Here is a 23,786-nt window from a genome sequence, read left to right as displayed (position 1 = left end):
ATCAGATCAAAACAAAACATGTGTTTGTACTGCTCTAATGACTTTGGTGACCTGTTTATAACAACAATAAGGCACCTCAGGGGTTTGTGGTATATGATCAATATACCAAGGCCAAGGGCTGCATCCAGACACTCTGCGTTGTCGAGATTAAGAACATCCCTTAGCCTTGGTATATTGGCCATATACAGTACCACACCCCCTCGTGCCTTATTGCTTAAATATATCACGGCTTTCAGCCAATCAGCATCCAGGGCTCAAACCACCCAGTTTATAACGGCATATAATGCATATGAGTATAGAGCATGAACATGAATAAGAGGACCATTATCTGTTATTACTTTATTTTTTAGCCATATTATCTTATTTCCATTAATAGTATTATTAGGCTGCTTTCCACATAGGTCAACATATATCATGTTCGTGTGAAAAACGAATTAATGATATGTCAAAACAGACACAAAACAGTGCATTAGTAAAGAGCTAAATGCTTAATATTTGACCTCCTATTTATACTCTGTAAAATTGTATTTAGAGTGAAGGAGAGTTCTCACTGCTCAATTTCTTCTGTAGTTGCACTACATTCTCGCGATAAGAACCTCGAATAGTCCTTGTATCCCTCCGCGCTTATTATTTAACTGTCCCGTATAAATGTCATGTAATAACCATATACATAATAATAAATCATATTTTGTAAACGATTTCCTGATGGTGGTGTGTCCAACCCCTTTCTATTGCAACTAATTTGCTGCTAGATGTTTTAAACGATTTGCTAGGCTCTCTCATGAGCTCGCAACGGTGCAAAATATATGCTTGAAAGCCATTTTGGCTCGAATCATTCATGCGAACTATTCATATCTTGTCGCTTGTCGAGAGCCGAAATGACGTCAATTGCACCGCTATGTTGTCGGCGCGCAATCTTTGGTGCTGAAACATCAGTGATGGATGCGCATGTAGGCGGAAGGGTTCCTACAAACAGCGCAGAGTGAGTGGTTTGGTAGCGGCTGCAGCAGCAGGAGGAAGGACGGTGGTTCTACCCCTAGTGTCTTTCAGTTTAGCCAGAACATTATATCGGTGTGCCCATTTTGATAGTAATCGGTGATTTGAGTATTAGACCAAGGTATTATTTGAGATATATTTCGAAGAATTTCCTTCCGGACTGAGACCGGAACCGCCATTTTAATCGAGTATAACACGTTTTCGGTGACGGCAGCGCTAGCACAATACAATGGCTCTTAAAAGAATTCACAAGGTAAGAAGGAAGTCAACGACAAGGCCCAATGTTTCGCAGTTACAATAAATAAGTGATATTTGAAATTTGTCTGGTATATGTGTCACCTGAATGATGTCGGTATTAAATGTTGTGCCTTTAAAAGCTTGTTACCCACGGAGGTACGGCTAATGCTGGGCTGACGGCGTTAACCAATGCGCCTCTCGGTGTTCGATCCACATTTTGGGCCCTCCACCTTTTACTGCCAGTTTGCCAATTGACGTTAGTTATCTAACGTTAACTTGGCTAGTAATTTTGTTATCTTTATTCAGAGGAGATCAGTATATTTACATATTTAGAATCCAAAATAACTGGTTTACATAATAATCGTTAGCCAGCTAACGGCTTCTGCAGTTTGCTAGCTAGCACTGCTACTGCAGTCGGCTACGTTAGTTAGCTTGTTTGTAAGTAACTAGCCAGCTACATATATTTATTATTTGTCCCTCAAATTCAGTAATCACTTAGCTAGCTACCTAATTATGTGGTAACTTGCTAGGTTGTGGCTGGGAATATCGTGCCCTAACTAGCTAAAACCGTTTTCTAGCCTTCCACTCCGGTGTAATTTGACATATTAGTGTCAAACTGGGCCCCGAGTAGCGGTAGCTAACTGACCAGATGAGGTGTATTAAAAAATATATATAAAATAATCCTCATGTCAGCTAACTACATAATGGAACTAGCTAACTAACCAGTAAGTTGTATGTTAGCTAGATATATCACCAGATGGGCCTTAAAATGTCTTCACTCATAAGTGATCAACCAGAATGCGTGGCAGTTGGCTAACATTTGGGCATCGTTAACCAGCTAAAGATACGGATTCATTACTTTTGGTAGTCATGTTGACAAAAGATGGCTAGCCAAGTAGATACCAGGCAATCCCAGTAGTAGTTTCCATGACGTTGACTTAACTCGTATCATGGTTATGATCTTTGGTTGTCATGTGTGTTGCTTGGGGAATATGTATATTGTTACATAACTTTTTTTAGTTCGTTAATTTCGATTACTAAAACTCAGTAGAATGAAGCTGTGTGATCAAGCAGTTAAATCTAACAATGTTTGACTGTTTGTAGGTGAACTCTTGTTACTCATTTTGTGTATGTTCTAAACTCTGGTGTTACATTACTAGTGAATACATGATTTGTCTGTGTTAGGCAGGTAGCCTAGTGGTTAAAGAGCATTGGGCCAGTAACCGAAAGGTCAATGGTTTGAATCCCTGAGCTGACTAGGTGGAAGAGTCTGTTGATAAAGGCATTTAACCCTAATTGCTTCTGTAAGTTTCTCTGGAGCCTGTGCTAAGTGATATAAATGTAATTGTAACGGTATTGGATTGTTCATGATGAACATTTGGCTGCCCCTTTGCAGACAAATGCATTCAACTAGTATTGCTAACCGCTTGTATTCTCGTCTCTCAGGAGTTGAATGACTTGGCACGGGACCCACCAGCCCAGTGTTCTGCAGGACCAGTAGGAGATGACAGTAAGTAGCTCGTCATCAGGCAACACAACAATACATGTCAGTTATTGCTTTTGTTCTGACATCCTGTTCAACATTTTAGGCTTCCTGCTCTCCACATGATTTGTGTTAAAAAAGTAGTCTAGATGCAGATAATCCATAATTATTCTGAAATGTGGTGAGTCTTGTGAGTCTTGTGCAGTCTGGTTTATCAGTAAAATCTCTCAACCAACCAGAACCGCAGAGTATCTGGGCTGCTTATCTCAAAATGATGACTTTAATGCCACATGTTTGTTCTAGAATCTACAGGCTCAGTGAAATGCCTTCCCATTAAATCAGTTTCACTTTTGGTATTGGGTCAGATACCAGGAAGTCTGTGCTGGCTTACCAATGGTTCTATGGTTACATTAAGGTAGGTGAGGTAAGATGTCCATCATAGCCAGGAGCAGCATGTCACTAACTACCTTACCATACCTGGACACCATTGATACTAGATTATGTTAATTGATTGGACGGATTGCACATTTTTCCTTGTCTTACAAATTACAAAAAAAATAAGCAATTTTTACAGTGAGATTTCTTTAGCTTATTGTGTGGAATGAACACCCAGTTTGTGAGAGCATCACTGAACATACTTCTCAAGTCACTCTTTTAGTCAAATCATTGTCTTAGATGCATAGTAATGACTGTCAGACTACTTGTTGATTATAAGAAGATATAACGTTCAAAGCCATTAACAAACTGAGTGGTTCACTCAGGCAAGTGTCAAATACCATCTGATATCTGTCAAATATGCTGCTAAATGATATGTCTTATCAGGGAACACAGTGATGAAACAAATTGGCTTATTGTACCAGTGTTGTCTCGCGAAAACGAAGTTATTCCACTTTTTTTGTCTGCCTGCTTGAGAATCACTAGCTCCCAAGAACTCTCCGGCAACCATCTGATCTGGTATATACTGCCCTGTGCCCTCTGTGATGTGCTCAGCTTGAAAATTGGACGAATTTGAGCTTTGTCACCCATGTCCACAACTTCTTTTGGGCTTATATAACATCCCAGATAGGCAGATATAGAGCAACCTGGGTCTTTCCAAGAGAATGGTTGTCTAATGGTTCTAAACTCGGATGTTCTCTTATAGATTTTCTCACATTTCTGCATTTAAGCTCAGTGTGGTAACAGTATCTTTGTTTAAAATGTTGTAATGTTCTAGTTAGTTCTTTTCGTGGAGAGCTTTGCATTCATTCTTATCTTTAGATGGCATTCGGCCACTCCCCTGAGTTTTTAGGATGGATTACGTCAGCAATATAACATTTGCTTGAATTCAAATATCCATTTGCTTAACTACTGCACTGACATCATTCATGATATTACGTCAATCCATGTTTTATACTGCTGGAATTGTAATATAAATCTTCTAGAATAAGTATCCAGCCCCATCCTGGTCTTTCCCTCAGCCTGACTTCATAGCATTCCTACTACCTCTCGCTACTCTGGCTGACTACATCTGGTGGTTTCACTTCTGTTTTTCAGTGTTTCACTGGCAAGCCACAATAATGGGACCTGTAAGTACTGACGACAATCACACTACCATAAATATTAGCTTATATAATGTTGTATAGGACAGTGTTTCTCGACATGATTAAATTATACTAAAGACCTGTTCAACTCTGCTAAGATTGACTTGATACTAATAGTGCTGAATATTCTGCTCTCTCTAACAGAACGACAGTCCTTATCAGGGTGGGGTATTCTTCCTGACCATTCACTTTCCCACAGACTACCCCTTCAAACCGCCAAAGGTGAGACAGAAATGTGTGTACACACACTGAAGTGACAGATGACATCCACTTATCGTAGTTTCTCATACACACAATCATTTGTTTCTGCATCTTTTCTCTGGTGGCTGTAACTGCTGTCATTTCATGATGCTCCTTTTCTGTACCTGTCATCTATTTAGTTCTTTCTTCCTCTTAACTCAACCATGTCCATTCTGTTTGTTTCTCTGGGTGTGCAGGTTGCGTTTACCACAAGAATCTACCACCCAAATATCAACAGCAACGGCAGCATCTGTCTCGACATCCTGCGATCACAGTGGTCTCCCGCCCTAACCATCTCCAAAGGTACACGGAGAAAAAAAGAAGAAAAAACACTTTTTTTATGTTACTAAGATTGTAAAATATGAATGTCATCTTTGCTGTTTGTTTTGGAACCTGTGTCTGGTGGGGTATCTGAGTGACTGACTGAACTTCCTGTTTCTGTTTTGTCACAGTAACTGCCTAACTCATTTAAGTTCAGCTCTCCTTACCTCTGTCCTAAGCCGAACCATTAACATCGAACCTTCCCTTAGTTCTCCTGTCAATCTGCTCTCTGCTGTGCGACCCAAACCCGGACGACCCCTTAGTACCGGAGATCGCCCGCATCTACAAGACGGACAGGGAAAAGTGAGTAACTAACTAAATATCTTGCTTCAGATGAAGGTGTACTATAGGATGTCATACAAGCTCTCGAGTCAGTGTTTAAACAGGATGATCTTGTTAGATCCTTTAGATAATCCTCTGGGTGTGTATGTCTGTATGCTGCAACTGTTGAATATGTTTGCTTATATATATATATACGCAACAATTGCAAAGATTTTTTCTGATTTAGTTCATATAAGAAAATCAGTTAATCAAAATATATTAATTAGGCTCTACTATATGGATTTCACATGACTGGGTATACAGTTAGCATCTGGTCACAGATGCCTTCAAAAAAAGGAAGGGGCATGGATCAGAACCAGTCGTTATCTGGTGTGCCCACCATTTGCCTCATGCAGTGCGACACTTCTCCTTTGCATAGATTAGTTTGTGGAATGTTGTCCCACTCTTAAATGGGTGTGCAAAGTTGCTGGATATTAGCGAGAACTGGGACACGTTGTTATACATAGCGATCCAGAGCATCCCAAACATGCTCAATGGGTGAGTAGACATGTCTGAGTAGGCAAGCTATGGAAGAACTGGGAAATGTTCCTCTTCCAGGAATTGTGTACAGATCCTTGGTCATGGGGTTGTGCATGATCATGCTGAAACATCAAGTGATGGCGGCGAATGAATGGCACAACAAAAGCTTCAGGATCTTGTCACGGTATCTCCGTGCATTCAAATTGCCATCGATAAAATGCAATTGTGTTCGTTGTCCGTAGTTTGCCTGCAGTCAGCATGCCAATTGCAAACTCACTCAATTTGAGACATCTGTGGCATTGTGTGACACAACTGCACATTTTAGTGGCCCCTTGTTGTCCCCAGCACAAGGTGCACCCGTGTAATGATCATGCTGTTTAATCAGCTTCTTGATATGCCATACCTGTCAGGTGGATGGATTAACTTGGCAAAGAAGAAATGCTCACTAACAAGGACATAGACATTTGTGCACAACATTTTAGAGAACTAAATATTTTGTTTTTGAAAAATTTCTGGGATCTTCTATTTCAGCTCATGAAACATGGGACCTACACTACATGTTGTGTTTATACTTCTGTTCAGTGTGTTAATCTGAACTTTATTCATTAACCAGAAACTCACACTCTTTCTCTTTGCTTCCAGGTACAACAGAATAGCTCGGGAATGGACACAAAAGTATGCAATGTAGTGTTGGAGTAGAATCATGGCGAAACCACCTGTACAACTAAGGTTAGGGGAGCTTTGAAAGTAAAGAGAAGTTAAAACGGATCTTGTTGGTTTCCATTGGAGTGCTTTCTTTGAGCCACGCCTCCCCTTAACCAGAGCACCTCCCTCTTTCCTTTCCCCCCTCCCTTTACGACCAATTCTCCACCCCACTTAACCTGGCAGCCATGGTGTACATATTCTCAAACTGCAATCATGCCCCTTGTGCTCCCCTCTTTGTTCCTGGTCATATCTCTGATGCAGGCTGGGCTACTCTCCCCCTGATGTTTCCATAGGGCCCTGCCTGCGCCTTCACTCCAAATGTTCTTGACTCTAAAAGCATTCCTTATCATCTCTATGACTAGGGGGCTGTTATTTTTTTTTTTTGGTGGGGAGGGGGGTCTAAAATTGAAGGATTTTTACACTCGTATACCTTATTTTGTCTCCTGATAACCCAGCTATATAGACATGATTTCAGGAAAGCTTTTCACATGTTGAGTTGAGGGCACTCGTGTATTTTGTATAAAATCTACAAAGGAATTATTTAAATCATAGCAGGCTATAAAATGGAAAACTGTATGGCCTTCTGGTCTTCTCTCAAATTATATGAAAGGACTTTAATTGATCCACTGTCCCCCACCATTGCCATAAACCAAGATTGTTTCCGTGCACGCCCCCCCCAAACCCCCTTTCGCCACCTTCACCTTCAGACCACCACCTTCATTACATTCACAAACTGGAGGTTTTGGACCAGGTATTTAAAGAAAGTTTTCTTAGTTTATCCTGTGTTTTATTATTTCCCTATAACTCTTAGGTTGTATTTTTGCTATTGTTGAAATTGGAGGCGAACAACATCTTCAGGCTGTGGGGCTGGCTTGGGCTCTGGGTGTGAGGACACAAATGCTCCTCACCCAAACAAACTCTGTACATTGAATTACCTGAGAGGCTCTTTGAGCTTTGTGTGTTGATTAAACTGTGTAATAAAAACCACGACTCAAGCGTCCACTTGAGTTTCAAACATCACTGGCTGGAGAGATGGATGGAAGACATGTTGTTCAGCTACTGGTTTTGCCTTTGTTTTCCCCAGTCAAGTTAAAAGGGGGGGAAAAGCAGATTTTAAGGCTTCCTCTAAAATGTAAATAACCTAAAACCTTGGCTCTGGGAAATTGCACTTCAATGCCATAAAATGTTACTTTACCACTGGCCTTACAAATATCTGCCTGTCAATACATCGAATCACATCTTAAATAATAGATTCTACAATAGTTGAAAAGGTGATTAAGTTTGATCAATTTTATGATTACCCAGTTTTTCAGATCAAATTCTACTTATGTAGTAGCTTACTGTTTTTATTTCAACATCTAATTTATGTCCGATTTGACAACCTACAGTTAGTTACTTTGTAACCATTTTTGATGATTGGATTGATTGGTCATCGCACCAGTGACGTCGCTCAGTCTGGACTGGTCCAGTCTGTCAGAAAAGACTGTTCAGATGTATTCTAACTGACCTTGGTGCGCGAGATCAGAACATCTCACCGGCCAACGGACAGGATGCAAACTCCCCAGGTTTACCGTTACCTCAACTTCCATCATTGCAAATGTCAATCCCAGTAGTATTTGAAACTCATCGAGTCCAGATATCTAAAGGTAAAGCTATTTATTTTATAATTCTCCAGGTTAATGTCTGAATAAGTGAACGTTAGGAATACCCATGTGAACAATTGATCAATTCAAAACACTCGCCACACTTAGCCATACCTTCACACACTAAACAGAACTGAAGTTATGTAGCCTAGATATAAGGACATTGTAATTGTTTACTACATTCACTAGCCCACTGCACCCAATTACACCTGAAAGCAACCTGTTGAGGAGCCATAAATAAAATCGCCAGGACAGTGGACACTTACCAATCATTTTAACCAGGTTGTATCCTCAAGTAGGACAACCTTGCCACCAGTCGGCTCAGGCTTGTGTGGCCATTGTGTTCCACAGTATTTGTTCTGCAAATCCTTGACCAGCCCGATTGTTTTCATACCCTTAAGAGCGCGCCATGTGATTGCGCTTGGTACGGCAGTGGGCGCGCTAAACCCCCTGGCATTTAATCCCGCGACAGATAGTCGCTGATTCATATAGTCCAAGGTGTGGCCGGCTTTTATTTAGCTGCTTATCGTTGCCCTGATCTCAGAGCGGTGCCCCGATCTCAGATTTCATAGAGCAGGTTATGTGGGGCCACGGTCCAGGCATTAGAGATGGGCTGTTGTGGCTAGGATTTATATTCCATTCACCATGGTAATGTACCATAGGCAGGTCTATAGTAGCCTACTATCTTTACACATCTTAAAAGGCGTTGAGTCTAGACACATTCATTGTGTTGTAATACACAATAGCCTTCGTACACATATCTTCGTGGATTAAAAACGTCACAGAGAATAGGACTTTTAGACAGGACCTGTCCTATAGGTCTAGAAGGGTTCCATAATAGTAGTATTTCAGAAAGCGGAGCTTTATTACACGAATAGTATTACACTACTTTACACTAATTAGTGTTTATAGACCTTTATTGTAAGGTTACAGATGAAGGCCTGGTCTTATGTCAAGTCTGACTTGTCTATACCACTGTTCAAAGTAAAGCCTATAGGAATATATATTTTTAATGTCCAACAGATACATTTTCTACTGATTATGGCTGACTTGACGGTGATGTATTTTGTCCTGTATATTGTGAATAAACGTTGTCAAAGTGGTCAGACCTGAGTGTTGACTCATTCGTTTCCTGAAGGCCGACATTATGTGGTGCTGATTTTGTCTCGCTGCAAAGCAGTTTATGTGCTCCGATGTATGCCATTTTACCCATTTATACAGTGCAATATTTTTTCTAGCCGCTGGGAGCTGCTCTCGCTCCACTAGCAGGCGTGAGGATTACGCAGCCCCCTCTCCATTACACTGTTGCCCAGGCCACACTACGCGCACACACACTCAGCCTCACACCACAACTGGATGTGTGCCAAACAGGACTCTCACAAGAGGTGGAGTGGACTTTCCGGTGTGCCTCTAAATTGGCCAATCTCCCCTGATGGCGACTACCCTGTTCGTTTACAGTCAGGCTTCCAACACCATGACACCATGCAAGGAACACACACAACATACAATCACTCACCTGCCAGTCTGATGAATTTCATTCATAACAAAAAGTGATTCCTCAAACAGCCTTTTCCAATTTCTTAACAGTGATCTATTTCAATCAAGAGTTATTGTAGGCATAAGAAAACATTTCCTGTCATTAATTTTATTTTAAAAAGAATGACCACTTTGGCGTTATCTGTTATCTCTATGTTATCTGTTATCTCTATGTTATCTGTCTATCTCTTGTGTTTTTGTAACATTTTATATGACGACACAGAAATGAAATGTACACAGGAATTCGCTGTTCGGACATATTGTGGTCATGGGGTCATTTTCTGCGTCTCACGACCATGACTCCAGTTCGCTTTTTGTGTGACGCCCCCCAAATCTATGAAGAGTGTTTGCGTGTTCCGCTCAGCGAGTGGCGGGGACGAGGAGGTGGGAATGCGAGACGGTAAAGGCGAAGGACCTATGCAGCCACCGAACTGGACAAATGGTTTACGGCTCCGTTTTCTCGGTTGATCACTGTAGATAAAGATTGGATGTGTCTAATAGTTGACAATTTCTTATGATTTTTTTCTGTCTCCCTTTTATTCCAATATTCGTGGAAGGCACCACGGACAAACCACTGGACGGTGGGGCTCTGGTCAGCTCGCATCGCATTGGTAGGTGCACGAATTACGAAAGGCTGTGATAATATCATATCATATATTGAAGAGAGATAAGACCTATTCATACTTTTGCAATATTATCAATTGTAAGAATTACATCACCCAAACACACACGTAGTCGTTTAGTGAGGAAACATAGCGTGTTTTATTTATCCACTGCGACCGTGTCGTGCACGCGCGTACCCTGGACTGTCACTGTGTCTAGACAAAAGGTATTTTCTTATCCTTTTCGAACTCGATGCCATTTAGAGGTAGAGATTGTATTTTCTCAAGCATGGCTCACATCACAACTACTGTAGTCAAATCGAAATGCGCGCTCCAAATTTGACTGGCGCATATGCGCAATAGGCTATTTGTTTGTGGTATTCCATTATTGCATAGATTTGTCCCCCTTGGAACTCAGGTGCAACAACACCCTGGTCTATCTTAACTTGAATGTAGAAAGCGTCACGTTATTCAAGGCATATCGTTTTATAAGCCTCAGATGTAGCCTATATTTTGGACACATTTTACAAGCTCTCTCAAACATAGGCTATTATTCCCTTAATTACACTTAGGCCTATGTCATCATTGTCTTTCATTCACTGAAAATAACCATCCACCAATGCCTCTCTAATAACATCTACCTCTTTTCTCCACCTCTCTCCCCATTCTTTGTCTCCTCTGTCTCCTTCCCCCTCTCCTCCATCTCCCTCTGCTCAGCTCCACAGGGTATAAAGGTATCAGAGAGGATCATGGGAATATAACAGCTGTCAGTGTGTTGTGATTGGCTAACTGACAGCTGGACTGCTGTCACTGTTCTTACCTTGGCATTAGCCCACCACCTCCCCACCTCCCACCCAGTATGGCAGATACCCTGGACATGTCTGGCCCTTCCTCTCCGGAACAGCATAGAGCCAATAGGATCCTCAGTGAGCCTCTAAGACGAAGCCTGAAGCGCTCTCATCCCTGCTCCCTCTCAGAGTATCTCAACAACACCAACAGAATAGCCCACCACCATAGTAGCTCCAGTAGTACGGATATCAGGGGCTTCCTCCACCCCACCGCAGTGCAGCACAGGCCCAACCAGCCCAGGCAGCCCAAGCCTCACCGGGCCCCCTCCTCCAACATAGACCTCTGGGATTCCCCCAGTGGGCTTCACCTGGCTCATGCTGCTGAGCTGCTGATGAGGGCTGGGGCCTTGACACTGACCCCCACACCCAAGGACCAGGGCCCTCTGGGCGGGCTGGGGGCTGGGGGGAATGGGGAGGAGGTGGAAGGTGGGTCCAGGGTTGAAGGGGACAGCATGGGTTGTGTGACAGACTTCCTCCCACTGCTAGGCTGCTCGTGGTTCTCCTTGAACCCAGGCCTGTTTGCTCTGACAGCGGGAGGAGGGGGATTCCTGACTGGTGGTGGAGGGTCAATGGGAATGGCTGGTGTTGGGGAGGGTGTGGAGGGGTTGCGAGGCGAGAGCTCGTCCCCTGGCGGCGGGGGGGGAGCTGGGAGAAGGAAGAGGAAGCGATGCGGGGAGTGTGTGCCGTGTCGACGGATGGGGAACTGTGAAGAGTGCAGCGCCTGCCGTAACCGTAAGACCGGACACCAGATCTGCAAGTACAGGAAGTGTGAGCAGCTGAAGAAGAAGGCAGCCACTGGGTTAGAGGTGAGAGGAAGTGGAGAAACACACACCTAAATACACACTATTAGAATGGCCATTCTGACTTTATTTGAGGTTTGACAACTGCTGTCCAAAATAATATACACTGAGTGCTATTTCCATGGCATAGACTGACCAGGTGAATCCAGGGGACAAACCCTTATTGATTTCACCTGTAAAATCCACTTGAATGAATGTATATCAAGGACAGGAGACAGGTTAAAGAAGGATTTTTAAGCCATGAGACAATTGAGACATGGTTTTGTGTGTGTGAATGGCAAGACAAAATATTTCAGTGCCTTTGAACGGAGTATGGTAGTAAGTTCCAGGCTCAACCATGCTGAGGTGTTCAGGCTCAACAGTTTCCTGTGTTTATGAAGAATGGTCCACCATCCAAAGGACATCCAGCCAACTTGACACAACTGTGGGAAGCATTGGAGTCAACATGGTCCAGCATCGCTGTGGAACACTTTCAACACCTTGTAGAGTCCATGAATTGAGGCTGTTCTGAGGGCAAATGGGGTGTGCAAGTGCAACTCAATATTAGGAAGGTGTTCTTAATGTTTGTACACTCAGTGTATACTTAATATTATATATTTAATATATTATATATTATTATTATTATTATTATTATTATATATTAATATATTATATATTTAATAGTACTATGTTCATTTGTTACTGTCAATGGTCTTGAGGTGTAATAGTCTGTATACATGTGTTTGTGTTTTGAGTGGACCACTGCCTTCTGACCTTTCTGCTCTACTTTCATAGAAGATGGTGTTTCCGTCAGGAGCAGCGTTTCCATGGCTACAATAGGATTCCACCTATCTTTCCCATGAACTGCCAGTCAAATTAAATTGACTCCGCCCATTTGGAATGTGATCATGGATACTCTGGGCGTACAAAGTCAATTCAGGTGGCCTTGTTGGATTGGCTTGGAGAATCTTCGAGTATCTTCGACAATCAAAAACATGAAGATGAAAACTCAATAAAGAAAAGAGAAGTCACACCAATGGATTTACATATTGTTGGGCCCAAAATGAACCACCTCATTAACCACATAGTATTGTTTATTCATTGAAAATGTAAGTCCTTTTTATACTCCATTTTGGAACATTTTGTCATCGAAGTTTCTGACCTGGACATTTCCATATAAGCCAAACCAAGAAGGACAGACTGGTCATAATATGATGTTTATGTTTGTTTTTCTATTCATGTCACAGTTAATACAATGATGAGTAGTAGATGTACTTAAGTCCTGATTAGTGTCTAGTTCTTACACCTCTACGGTCTGCCTTCTGAATAAAGACAAGGAAACTGCCTGTCTATGTGTGTGTTGGGATGAGTGTCTCTGTGTGTATTTTAGGGGCTGACTGATCCCTGTCTATTTCCAGTGGGGCTTTATGTAGTGTGTCTTGGGGGAGGCATGCATGATGGCCTGACAGAGTGGAGAGCCTTATCACTACATTACACACACACACACACACACACAACCAAAACTTACACGAACAAAATATATGAAAATGTGACTCCCCACACACTCAATGCATTCACACTCAATGCATTCACACTCATTCTCATTCACACACTGATTCAAATGTTTAAATTCATGCAGTATGCAGACACACTCATTCCCATTCACACACAGATTCAAATGTTTAAATTCTATTCCTGATCATGCAGTATGCAGACACAGTCATTCTCTCTCACACAGTAATATTGTGATTGCAGAGAGTATGGCTCACACAGACAGGGGGTTTGGAGGTTGCCGTGACGATAGTTGATGAGATAGGACTTTCTTCATCCACCACTCACTCTGGGGGACGGGTGGATGGCGTAACCATGGAAATGGCAGGGTGAGGTGTCACGCTATAATTGGGCAATTGCTTGCACTTCCTGTGTGCCTTCAGTCAGAGAGCCTGTGTGTGTGTGTGTGTGTGTGTGTGTGTGTGTGTGTGTGTGTGTGTGTGTGTGTCCGCTTGTTGGTGTGTCTTACAGAGGTACTGCCCACTCAGGCAAATAATCAGGTAGCACGCCATTACTATTCCCACTGAATAAAAAACATTTCCTATTGTGCATCGCTTTCTCGCGTACAAAGGGATTTTATATTCCCAGATCTCCACTTTCCCCTTGTGCCTTTCTAGTCATTTGGAGATGAATCCCCCTTCCTCCGGAAATCTGTGTCACCCTCTGGCCGTGAGGTCTGGAGCCTCCCCAAACGCCTGCAGAGTCTAGCTCTGATGCCCTGCAAGATGGCAGGAGGGAGAGGAGAGGGGGGGAGGGGGAGGGGAGACAGAGGATGAAGATAGTAGGGGAAGAGTGAGGGGGCAAATACAAAAAGAGAAAGGGAAGTGGTCGGACCGATCCCTAGAGAAATGGAGAGGTAAAGAGATGGAGGGATAAAGATGGATGCATTGTTGAAAATACAGAATGACCCTGGCTCTAAGTCTACTCTCAAACCACAGTTGGACCTAGCTATGTTAGTCGCTGCAGCCAGCTGTTGCATGGCTCAGTAATGCTACACTGGTTGGATCCTACTACAGCAGTGCGTGCTAGCAGGGCATCATAGAAGAAGAGGCCATTGTTCCTGAATCCTAAAGACACACTTTCATCTGTCCTGGTGGTACATGAGACATGCTTTATTGAGGTGGTAGAGATATAGTTGTGCTGAATGTGTTCATGCAGCCAGCCTGTTTCTGTCGCCACCATGCCGCCACTCGCTAATCAAGTTACCACTAGGCCCTTTTGATCCTTTTGTTAACCAGCTGCTGGGAACTCCACTAGTTAACATGAGCATAGAGCCCTCTTCTCCCTGTTTTGTTAGGGGCTTCAGAAAAACAACTGTAACCCACCTCAGATGAATCTATATAGTTTGTAATGCATTCCAACCAGTGTGTGTGTGTGTGTGTGTGTGTGTGTGTGTGTGTGTGTGTGTGTGTGTGTGTGTGTGTGTGTGTGTGTGTGTGTGTGTGTGTGTGTGTGTGTGTGTGTGTGTGTGTGTGTGTGTGTGTGTGTGCGTGTGTGTGTGTGTTATTAATCCTCTCTCTATTAATCCCCTCTCTCTCTTTATTAATCCTCTCCCTCTTTATTAATCCTCTCTCCCTCTTTATTAATCCTCTCTCTCTTTTTTAATCGTCTCTCTCTTTATTAATCCCCCCACTCTCTTTATTAATCCTCTCTCCCTCTTTATTAATCCTCTCTCTATTAATCCTCTCTCTCTCTTTATTAATCCTCTCCCTCTTTATTAATCCTCTCTCTATTAATCCTCTCTCTCTATTTATTAATCCTCTCTCCCTCTTTATTAATCATCTCTCTATTAATCCTCTCTCTCTTTATTAATCCTCTCCCTCTTTATTAATCCTCTCTCCCTCTTTATTAATCCTCTCTCTCTTTATTAATCCTCTCTCTATTAATCCTCTCTCTCTCTTTATTAATCCTCTCTCCCTCTTTATTAATCCTCTCTCTATTAATCCTCTCTCTATCTATTAATCCTCTCCCTCTTTATTAATCCTCTCTCCCTCTTTATTAATCATCTCTCTATTAATCCTCTCTCTCTTTATTAATCCTCTCCCTCTTTATTAATCCTCTCTCTCTTTATTAATCCTCTCTCTATTAATCCTCTCTCTCTCTTTATTAATCCTCTCTCTCTTTATTAATTCTCTCTATTAATCCTCTCCCTCTTTATTAATCCTCTCTCTATTAATAATCTCTCTCTCTTTATTAATCCTCTCTCTTTATTAATCCTCTCTCTCTTTATTAATTCCTCTCTCTCTTTATTAATCCTCTCCCTCTTTATTAATCCTCTCCCTCTTTATTAATCCTCTCTCCCTCTTTATTAATCCTCTCTCTATTAATCCTCTCCCTCTTTATTAATCCTCTCTCTATTAATAATCTCTCTCTATTAATAATCTCTCTCTCTCTTTATTAATCCTCTCTCTTTATTAACTCTCTCTCTTTATTAATCCTCTCCCTCTCTATTAATCCCTCTCCTCTCTCTCTATTAATAATCTCTCCCTCTTTATTAATCCTCTCTCTATTAATAATCTCTCTCTCTTTATTAATCCTCTCTCTTTATTAATCCTCTCTCTCTTTATTAATCTCTTTATTAATTCTCCCTCTTTATTAATCCTCTCCCTCTTTATTAATCCTCTCTCTCTTTATTAATCCTCTCCCTCTTTATTAATCCTCCCCCTCTTTATTAATCCTCCCTCTTTATTAATCCTCTCTCTCTTTATTAATCCTCTCTCTATTAATCCTCTCTCTCTCTTTATTAATCCCCGCTCTCTTTATTAATCCTCTCTCTTTATTAATCCTCTCCCTCTTTATTAATCCTCTCTCTCTTTATTAATCCTCTCCCTCTTTATTAATCCTCTCTCCCTCTTTATTAATCCTCTCTCTATTAATCCTCTCTCTCTCTTTATTAAACCTCTCCCTCTTTATTAATCCTCTCCCCCTCTTTATTAATCCTCTCTCTCTTTATTAATCCTCTCTCCCTCTTTATTAATCCTCTCCTTATTAATCATCTCTCCCTCTTTATTAATCCTTTCTCTTTTTATTAATCCTCTCTCTATTAATCCTCTCTCTCTCTTTATTAATCCCCTCTCCCTCTTTATTAATCCTCTCTCTATTAATCTCTCTCTTTTTTAATCCTCTCTCCCTCTTTATTAATCCTCTCTCTATTAATCCTCTCTCTCTTTATTAATCCTCTCCCTCTTTATTAATCCTCTCTCCCTCTTTATTAAGCCTCTCTCTCTTTATTAAACCTCTCTCTATTTATTAATCCCATCTCTCTCTTTATTAATCATCTCTCCCTCTTTATTAATCCTCTCTCTATTAATCCTCTCTCCCTCTTTATTAATCCTCTCTCTATTAATCCTCTCTCTCTTTATTAAACCTTTCCCTCTTTATTAATCCCTCTCCCTCTTTATTAATCTCTCTCTCTCTTTATTAATCCTCCTTCTTTATTAATCCTCTCTCTCTTTATTAACCCTCTCTCTTTATTAATCCTCTCCAACTTTATTAATCCTCTCTCTCTCTCTTTATTAAACATCTCTCACTCTTTATAAATCTTCTCTCTTTATTAATCCCTCTCTCTCTTTATTAGTCCTCTCTCTCTTTATTAATCCTCTCTCTCTCTTTATTAGTCCTCTCTCTCTCTTTATTAATCCTCTCTCTCTCTTTATTAGTCCTCTCTCTCTATCTTAAACACCCTCGCACATTTCTTCCACATTTTTATTCAGCTGAATTAGAAGACAACAGGTCAAATTAATTTGTACAAGCATGTTTCACACACAATATTGAAATAACCTCCTCAAACAAATGTAGTTAGAGCGCAAATATTCCAAACAGAATATGACCAGAAAATCTACGAGGTTAGACCGTTAGATAACAACAACTAACAAAGCAAAAGATCAGGCAACTAAAAACATGACAGGATGGTTTGACCTATAGCCCAAACATACCACGCCCCTTATTACAGCTGGGGTTTTTCTTTTTTTACATAATTCATGATAAGAAACGTGAAGCTAAATCTTTTCCTCCACCCCATGTACAAATCAGATACAAACCTCTTGTACATATGTAGAAATAGCTCTTGTGTTAGCCATGTCCAAACCTCTTGGGTATTTAGCTTCAAGGAGAGGTAGAACTGTATGACTACCATGCAGTCTCCAGGAACCTTTAAAGGGAGCCGTTTCACCAGAATACCAGCGCCAAGCATTCCTCCCACTCAGCCATGCATGTCCACCTTTAACTCGGCTTAGTTTGGAGCTCCTATTTCTCAGCACCGTTCCTCAGGTGAGTGTCTGTCCGTAGGTCACTTGTACCTGGTATTCATATGAGCCCGTCAAGTGGGCAGTACCTCTTCTGTGTGGTTGGTTGACAGGAGGTGACCCTGGTGTTACCTGAGGGAAGGTTTGGCTGCTAGCTACAGGTGAAAGGGTTTGGTGGCCACACGGGGCATGGCGGTGGGAGAGGACGTGGCAAATGCTCTCCTGAGCTGGGCCACCCGACCACCAAATGCTGGGCTCTCCTCTTCATGACTGACCACCACTAGAGAGATAGAGAGGGAAAAGATTGTAAAAATATATGTTAAGTCAATGAGCTTGAATCGAGTGTAGAGTATGTCATACACACGCACTTATGCACACACAAAAAACACACACTCTCTCTCCCTCTCTCTATCTCTATCGCTCTTTCTCTCTCACCTCTTCTGCTCTGTGGGCAGGCCTTTTCTCTGGCTGACAGCTGGGGTTGGAGACAGAGGCTGATGTTGCTGCAGTGGGGTCTGTAGCAGAGGCCCCAGTCCTTTAGGTCATCTGTGCTGTAGCCTGACACACTGACGATGCTGTCCTCCCTGGTGTCCTTTGGGTCGACCTCAGCACTGCCTGTGTATTGGTCCTCCTCAGAGTCCTTAGACCCGTCTGAGTCCTCCTGGAAATAGAAGAAGAATGGTGAGCTACATCCTGTATGGTAGAGCTGATATCTTTCTCTTTCCCTCTCTTTCTGTGTCTCACGCAAACGCAAACGCACGCACACACACACACACACACACACACACACACACACACACACACACACACACACACACACACACACACACACACACACACACACACACACACACACACACACACACACACACACACACACACACACACACACACACACACACACACACACACACACACTTACGCTGAGTTGCATCAGTATGGCTGATTGTGAGCTGGTTTGGTGGTTTTCTCTGTCTGTCAGTAGAGACACAGTATGGATATCAACCACTAGGTTGTTAATTTCTGTACTCTGTAGTCTGGTGTTGGTACAAAGGGTCTGGAGGAGTTTGGAGGATCTAAATTCATCCACCTCTCCGATCACGCTCACACTCACATCCCCATCACGACCCAACAGCCAGCGCACGCTCTTACTGTGACCTGAGGAGACAAAGAAACACACAGACACATTGAATGCCACACTGTGTAATTATCACAGATAATACAATAGAAGGTAACTCTTCAAACCTATCACTATTTTAGATCCATTGTCAGAGTTCATCATGGCGTCTGGTTGTCGTACTGGTTCCAGCCCAGCAGATGGTGCTGTTGTCTTATCAGTGAACAAAGACGTCACTGATGTCCGCAGTAGCCTAGTTTTATCTATTGTCCAGTGTATACGATCTACACAAACACTGCCTTAGGGTGTTTTCACATATAGTCCTCTTTAAAATAACCCGATCTCAGTCCTCTTTAAAGTGAACTCTGAGGTAAAAATGTTAGAAAGCAAGAGAACTCAATTGTCTTTGTATTCACACTGTCCTCTCCTTTGAATGAGGGCTCAATTATTTTGCCAGTTCACTGTTCACCTATTTTGTGGTCTGAGTTCTCTTTGCATTCACATTGCTATGTTTAGAAAGGAACCAAGATCTTTTTCTAACATTTACTCAATGCACTCTGGGTACAAAACAAGCCATTCTGTCTTATCGGAAGCTAATAGATTGTATGTAGTTATTAGACATCATTATTATAATCAAAAGATAATATTAACATGTAAATATTATTGGTAACAAAATAAATAGCTGAAGAATAACTGCAGATTTAATAACGATGTAATTGAAAATTGTACCCCCTTTAAGAGCTAGTATTGATTTTGTACCCTATTGTCTTCTCACACTATTCAAAGCCCACAATCGAATAATCAGTGTGTGAAGCTCTCAGCCTTTGGATGACATATTTCAAAGAAATAATCTGAACGTCGTGTCGGTACAAAACTCCACACATTTTGGGGAATTTCTGTGCATCCTTGACAATTGCAAATCAATATCCAAAAACAGCACATACTTCTTCAGCGAAACTAGACATTATCATCTTGTCTCTTTTGTGACAAGCGAACCTGGGGAGCTTTGTGTTCACATTGCCCTAAACAAAGGGAACCGGAACTCTGAATTCAAGTAAGCCAAACTCAGACCACCTCTCGAGATGGTCTCAGTTTGGTTTGCTTTGGGGACTCTTAAGGGGTCTGAGTTCCTTTGGAGCGTTCACACTGCACATTAAGCGACCCACAACTGAATTCACAAAAATTGTCTGAAAGGGACCAAGTGTGAAAACCCCCTTACTGACACACTAGACTATGGTCTTCACCTTCCAGTAATCACTCCGATCTGACCTTAGACCTGTGCTAATTGGTGTCATAAGTGGGATTCAACCTGTCTCTAGTTACAACCTCTAGTCTCTAGTTACAGCTAGGTCACCATTACAGTGATATGAACACGATACACATGAACAGGCTACTAGCCTAAATTTGAAAAAAAAATGACCCATTTCAATTCATTAATTTCAGTTCAGATAATAGAAAATAAGTCTCTATGTAATAAGGGAAGAGCACAATTGCAAGAAAAGGTGTGGAAGCAAATCATCTTGGAAATATGTGATGGATTTTTTAAGCCTACAGGATGGACCACAAGCTATGTGTGCGCGCCTGCATCCTTCCCTCTATGTGTGCACGTATGTATATCTGCTCGTACATGTGTGACATTTAGGAATTGTACTGTGTTGCCTACTTACTATCTTACATAAGGAGAGTCTTTCTGGGCCATAGGGCCTGTGAGAAGAATGGTGAAGTGTTTGATGCTCAACACTCTGTTCTGCTGGTCAGTTTGACACCAGGTGTTAAGAGATGACCTGGCCTGACCTTCTGCTACTAAGATGACACACACGCACGCAAACACGCGCACACACACACACACACACACACACACACACACACACACACACACACACACACACACACACACACACACACACACACACACACACACACACACACACACACACACACACACACACACACACACACACACACACACACACACACACACTCAGGTGACACAGAGCACAGATTGGAAAGACATAGCGGTAACGAGATATTCAGGGCTAAAAGCAGCAGCGAGCCTCACCAAACCACAGGGCTTACTCAATTCTATTCACTCCTATTCAATCTGCCGGGCAGGCATGTGGAATGAATCAATCACTGCTGCTGTGTTTCTGATTATAGAGATCTGATAAGAGGGCTGGGTACTACACTATACTGATCTATTAGTACCAATGGAGATTCTATATTCTATATCCTATCAGATAGAGAAAGGGACAAGGGGAGAGAGGAATAGAATGGGTAAAAGAGAGACAGAGAGGGGGATAGAATGGAAAAGAGAGAGATGTGGAACTAGGCCTGATCTGAAGGCCTCTCTCTGTAGATAAGAGTGTGGTTTCAGGGTTGTGTTTCTCAGAATAGTGGAGTGGGTGCTCAAGCATGCTCAATTACTCATTGCCTCTTTCTCTCTCCAGGTCTCTTTCTCTCTCCCAGTCTTTCTCTCCCTGTCTCTCTCTCCCTGCCTCTTTCTCTTCCTGTCTCCCTCTTCCTGTCTCTTTCTCTCCCTGCCTCTCTCTCTCCCTGTCTCTCTCTACCTGTCTCTTTCTCTTCCTGTATCTCTCTCCCTGCCTCTTTCTCTCCCTGTCTCTCTCTCCCTGTCTCTTTCTCTTCCTGTCTCTCTCTCCCTGCCTCTTTCTCTCCCTGTCTCTCTCTTCCTGTCTCTTTCTCTCCCTGCCTCTCTCTCACTGTCTCTCTCTTCCTGTCTCTTTCTCTCCCTGTCTCTCTCCCTGCCTCTTTCTCTTCCTGTTTCTCTCTCCCTGCCTCTTTCTCTCCCTGCCCCTTTCTCTCCCTGCCTCTCTCTCCCTGCCTCTCTCTCTCCCTGTCTCTCTCTTCCTGTCTCTCTCTCCCTGCCTCTTTCTCTCACTGTCTCTCTCTCCCTGTCTCTCTCTTCCTGTCTCTCTCTCCCTGCCTCGTTCTCTCCCTGTCTCTTTCTCTTCCTGTCTCTTTCTCTTCCTGTCTCTCTCTCCTTGTCGCTCTCTCCCTGTCTCTTTCTCTTCCTGTCTCTCTCTCTCTCTCTCTCTCCCTGTCTCTCTCTCCTTGTCTCTCTCTCCCTGTCTCTTTCTCTTCCTGTCTCTCTCTCTCTCTCTCTCTCTCTCTCTCTCTCTCTCTCTCTCTCACTGTCTCTCTCTCACTGCCTCTTTCTCTCACTGTCTCTCTCTTCCTGTCTCTTTCTCTTCCTGTCTCTCTCTCCTTGTCTCTCTCTCCCTGTCTCTTTCTCTTCCTGTCTCTCTCTCTCTCTCTCTCTCTCTCCCTGTCTCTCTCTCCCTGTCTCTCTCTTCCTGTCTCTTTCTCTCCCTGCCTCTCTCTCACTGTCTCTCTCTTCCTGTCTCTTTCTCTCCCTGTCTCTCTCCCTGCCTCTTTCTCTTCCTGTTTCTCTCTCCCTGCCTCTTTCTCTCCCTGCCCCTTTCTCTCCCTGCCTCTCTCTCCCTGCCTCTCTCTCTCCCTGTCTCTCTCTTCCTGTCTCTCTCTCCCTGCCTCTTTCTCTCACTGTCTCTCTCTCCCTGTCTCTCTCTTCCATGTCTCTCTCTCACTGTCTCTCTCTCCCTTCTCTCTCTCCCTGTCTCCCTGTCTCTCTCTCTCCCTGTCTTTCTTTCCCTGTCTTTCTCTCCCTGTCTCTCTCTTCCTGTCTCTCTCCCCCTGTCTCTATCCCCCTGTCTCTCTCTCACTGTCTCTCTTTCCCTGGCTCACTCTCTCTGTCTCCCTGTCTCTCTCTCTCACTGTCTCTCTCTCCCTGCCTCTTTCTCTTCCTGTCTCTCTTTCCATGTCTCTCTCTCACTGTCTCTCTCTCCCTGTCTCTCTCTCCCCATCTCCCTGTCTCTCTCTCTCCCTGTCTTTCTTTCCCTGTCTTTCTCTCCCTGTCTCTCTCTTCCTGTCTCTCTCCCCCTGTCTCTCTCTCACTGTCTCTCTCTCCCTGGCTCACTCTCTCTGTCTCCCTGTCTCTCTCTCTCACTGTCTCTCTCTCCCTGCCTCTTTCTCTTCCTGTCTCTCTTTCCATGTCTCTCTCTCACTGTCTCTCTCTCCCTGTCTCTCTCTCCCCGTCTCCCTGTCTCTCTCTCACTGTCTCTCTCTCCCTGTCTCTCTCTCCCTGCCTCTTTCTCTCCCTGTCTCTCTCTTCCTGTCTCTCTCTCCCTGTCTCTTTCTCTCCCTGTCTCTCTCCCCCTGTCTCTCTCTCACTGTCTCTCTCTCCCTGGCTCACTCTCTCTGTCTCCCTGTCTCTCTCTCTCACTGTCTCTCTCTCCCTGCCTCTTTCTCTTCCTGTCTCTCTTTCCATGTCTCTCTCTCACTGTCTCTCTCTCCCTGTCTCTCTCTCCCCGTCTCCCTGTCTCTCTCTCCCTGTCTCTTTCTCTCCCTGTCTCTTTCTCTCCCTGCCTCTTTCTCTCCCTGTTTCTCTCTCCCTGCCTCTCTCTCCCTGCCTCTCCCTCTCCCTGTCTCTCTCTCTCCCTGCCTCTCCCTCTCCCTGTCTCTCTCTCCCTGCCTCTTTCTCTCCCTGTCTCTTTCTTCCTGTCTCTCTCTCCCTGTCTCTTTCTCTTCCTGTCTCTCTCTCCCTCTCTCTCTCCCTCTCTCTGTCTCTCACTGTCTCTCTCTCCCTGCCTCTTTCTCTCCCTGTCTCTCTCTCCCTGTCTCTCTCTCCCTGTCTCTCTTTCCCTGTCTCTCTCTCCCTGTCTCTCTCTTCCTGTCTCTCTCCCCTGTCTCTCTCTCCCTGTCTTTCTCTCACTGTCTCTCTCTCCCTGTCTCACTCTCCCTGTCTCCCTGTCTCTCTCTCACTGTCTCTCTCTCACTGTCTCTCTCTCCCTGCCTCTTTCTCTTCCTGTTTCTCTCTCCCTGTCTCTCTCTCACTGTCTCTCTCTCCCTGTCTCTCTCTCCCTGTCTCCCTGTTTCTCTCTCACTGTCTCTCTCTCCCTGTCTCTCTCTCCCTTCCTCTTTCTCTCCCTGTCTCTCTCACCCTGCCTCTCTCTCTCCCTGCCTCTCCCTCTCCCTGTCTCTCTCTCCCTGCCTCTTTCTCTCCCTGTCTCTCTCTTCCTGTCTCTCTCTCCCTGTCTCTTTCTCTTCCTGTCTCTCTCTCCCTGTCTC

General features: G+C 43.3%; 3 protein-coding genes across 5 annotated transcripts in view; 2 read left to right on the top strand and 1 right to left on the bottom strand.

The window, feature by feature from the left end:
* Positions 1-919: 919 nt before the first annotated feature.
* On the top strand, positions 920-7,347 carry LOC135545601 (ubiquitin-conjugating enzyme E2 D2). 2 transcript variants are annotated; one of them, XM_064973330.1, is made up of 7 exons: positions 920-1,249; positions 2,680-2,743; positions 4,250-4,281; positions 4,441-4,518; positions 4,734-4,839; positions 5,067-5,160; positions 6,301-7,347. In XM_064973330.1, the coding sequence occupies exons 1-7, from the start codon at positions 1,226-1,228 to the stop codon at positions 6,344-6,346; spliced, it is 444 nt and encodes a 147-aa protein (XP_064829402.1). In that variant the 5' UTR covers positions 920-1,225; the 3' UTR covers positions 6,347-7,347. The 2 variants fall into 2 exon arrangements, with proteins under 2 accessions (XP_064829402.1, XP_064829403.1); XM_064973331.1 differs by lacking the exon at positions 920-1,249 and having other exon boundaries at positions 4,174-4,281.
* Positions 7,348-7,456: 109 nt separating this feature from the next.
* LOC135545600 (CXXC-type zinc finger protein 5-like) lies at positions 7,457-13,123 on the top strand. Its single transcript, XM_064973329.1, has 3 exons — positions 7,457-10,153; positions 10,862-11,798; positions 12,567-13,123. Exons 2-3 carry the CDS (start codon positions 11,004-11,006, stop codon positions 12,609-12,611), a joined length of 840 nt encoding a protein of 279 aa, XP_064829401.1. The 5' UTR covers positions 7,457-10,153; positions 10,862-11,003; the 3' UTR covers positions 12,612-13,123.
* Positions 13,124-16,899: 3,776 nt separating this feature from the next.
* LOC135545599 (uncharacterized) overlaps positions 16,900-23,786 on the bottom strand; it is a 12,234-nt gene continuing 5,347 nt past the window's right edge. For both annotated transcript variants that reach the window (XM_064973328.1, XM_064973327.1), the window contains exons 3-5: positions 18,489-18,724; positions 18,002-18,227; positions 16,900-17,846 (exon numbers count right to left, since the gene is read on the bottom strand). In XM_064973328.1, coding sequence (XP_064829400.1) covers positions 17,722-17,846; positions 18,002-18,227; positions 18,489-18,724 — 587 coding nt within the window. In that variant the 3' untranslated portion in view covers positions 16,900-17,721. The remainder of the gene's footprint in view (positions 17,847-18,001; positions 18,228-18,488; positions 18,725-23,786) is intronic.

This window comes from Oncorhynchus masou, chromosome 9 (genome assembly GCF_036934945.1).
Source record: "Oncorhynchus masou masou isolate Uvic2021 chromosome 9, UVic_Omas_1.1, whole genome shotgun sequence".
In the NCBI taxonomy this organism is placed as follows: Eukaryota; Metazoa; Chordata; class Actinopteri; order Salmoniformes; family Salmonidae; genus Oncorhynchus; species Oncorhynchus masou.
The sequence above is the reverse complement of the archived record's forward strand: the minus strand, read 5'-3'. Positions and strand labels throughout refer to the sequence as shown.

What these genes read in the sequence shown, in the direction of transcription:
- LOC135545601 (XM_064973330.1), top strand. Translation starts at nt 1,226, where the DNA reads ATGGCTCTTAAAAGAATTCACAAG. An exon ending in AGGACCAGTAGGAGATGACA is followed by an intron (nt 2,744 to 4,249) that starts GTAAGTAGCTCG and finishes TCTGTTTTTCAG; the next exon opens with TGTTTCACTGGCAAGCCACA. An exon ending in ACCCCTTCAAACCGCCAAAG is followed by an intron (nt 4,519 to 4,733) that starts GTGAGACAGAAA and finishes CTGGGTGTGCAG; the next exon opens with GTTGCGTTTACCACAAGAAT.
- LOC135545600 (XM_064973329.1), top strand. Translation starts at nt 11,004, where the DNA reads ATGGCAGATACCCTGGACATGTCTGGCCCTTCCTCTCCGGAACAGCAT. An exon ending in AGGCAGCCACTGGGTTAGAG is followed by an intron (nt 11,799 to 12,566) that starts GTGAGAGGAAGT and finishes CTACTTTCATAG; the next exon opens with AAGATGGTGTTTCCGTCAGG.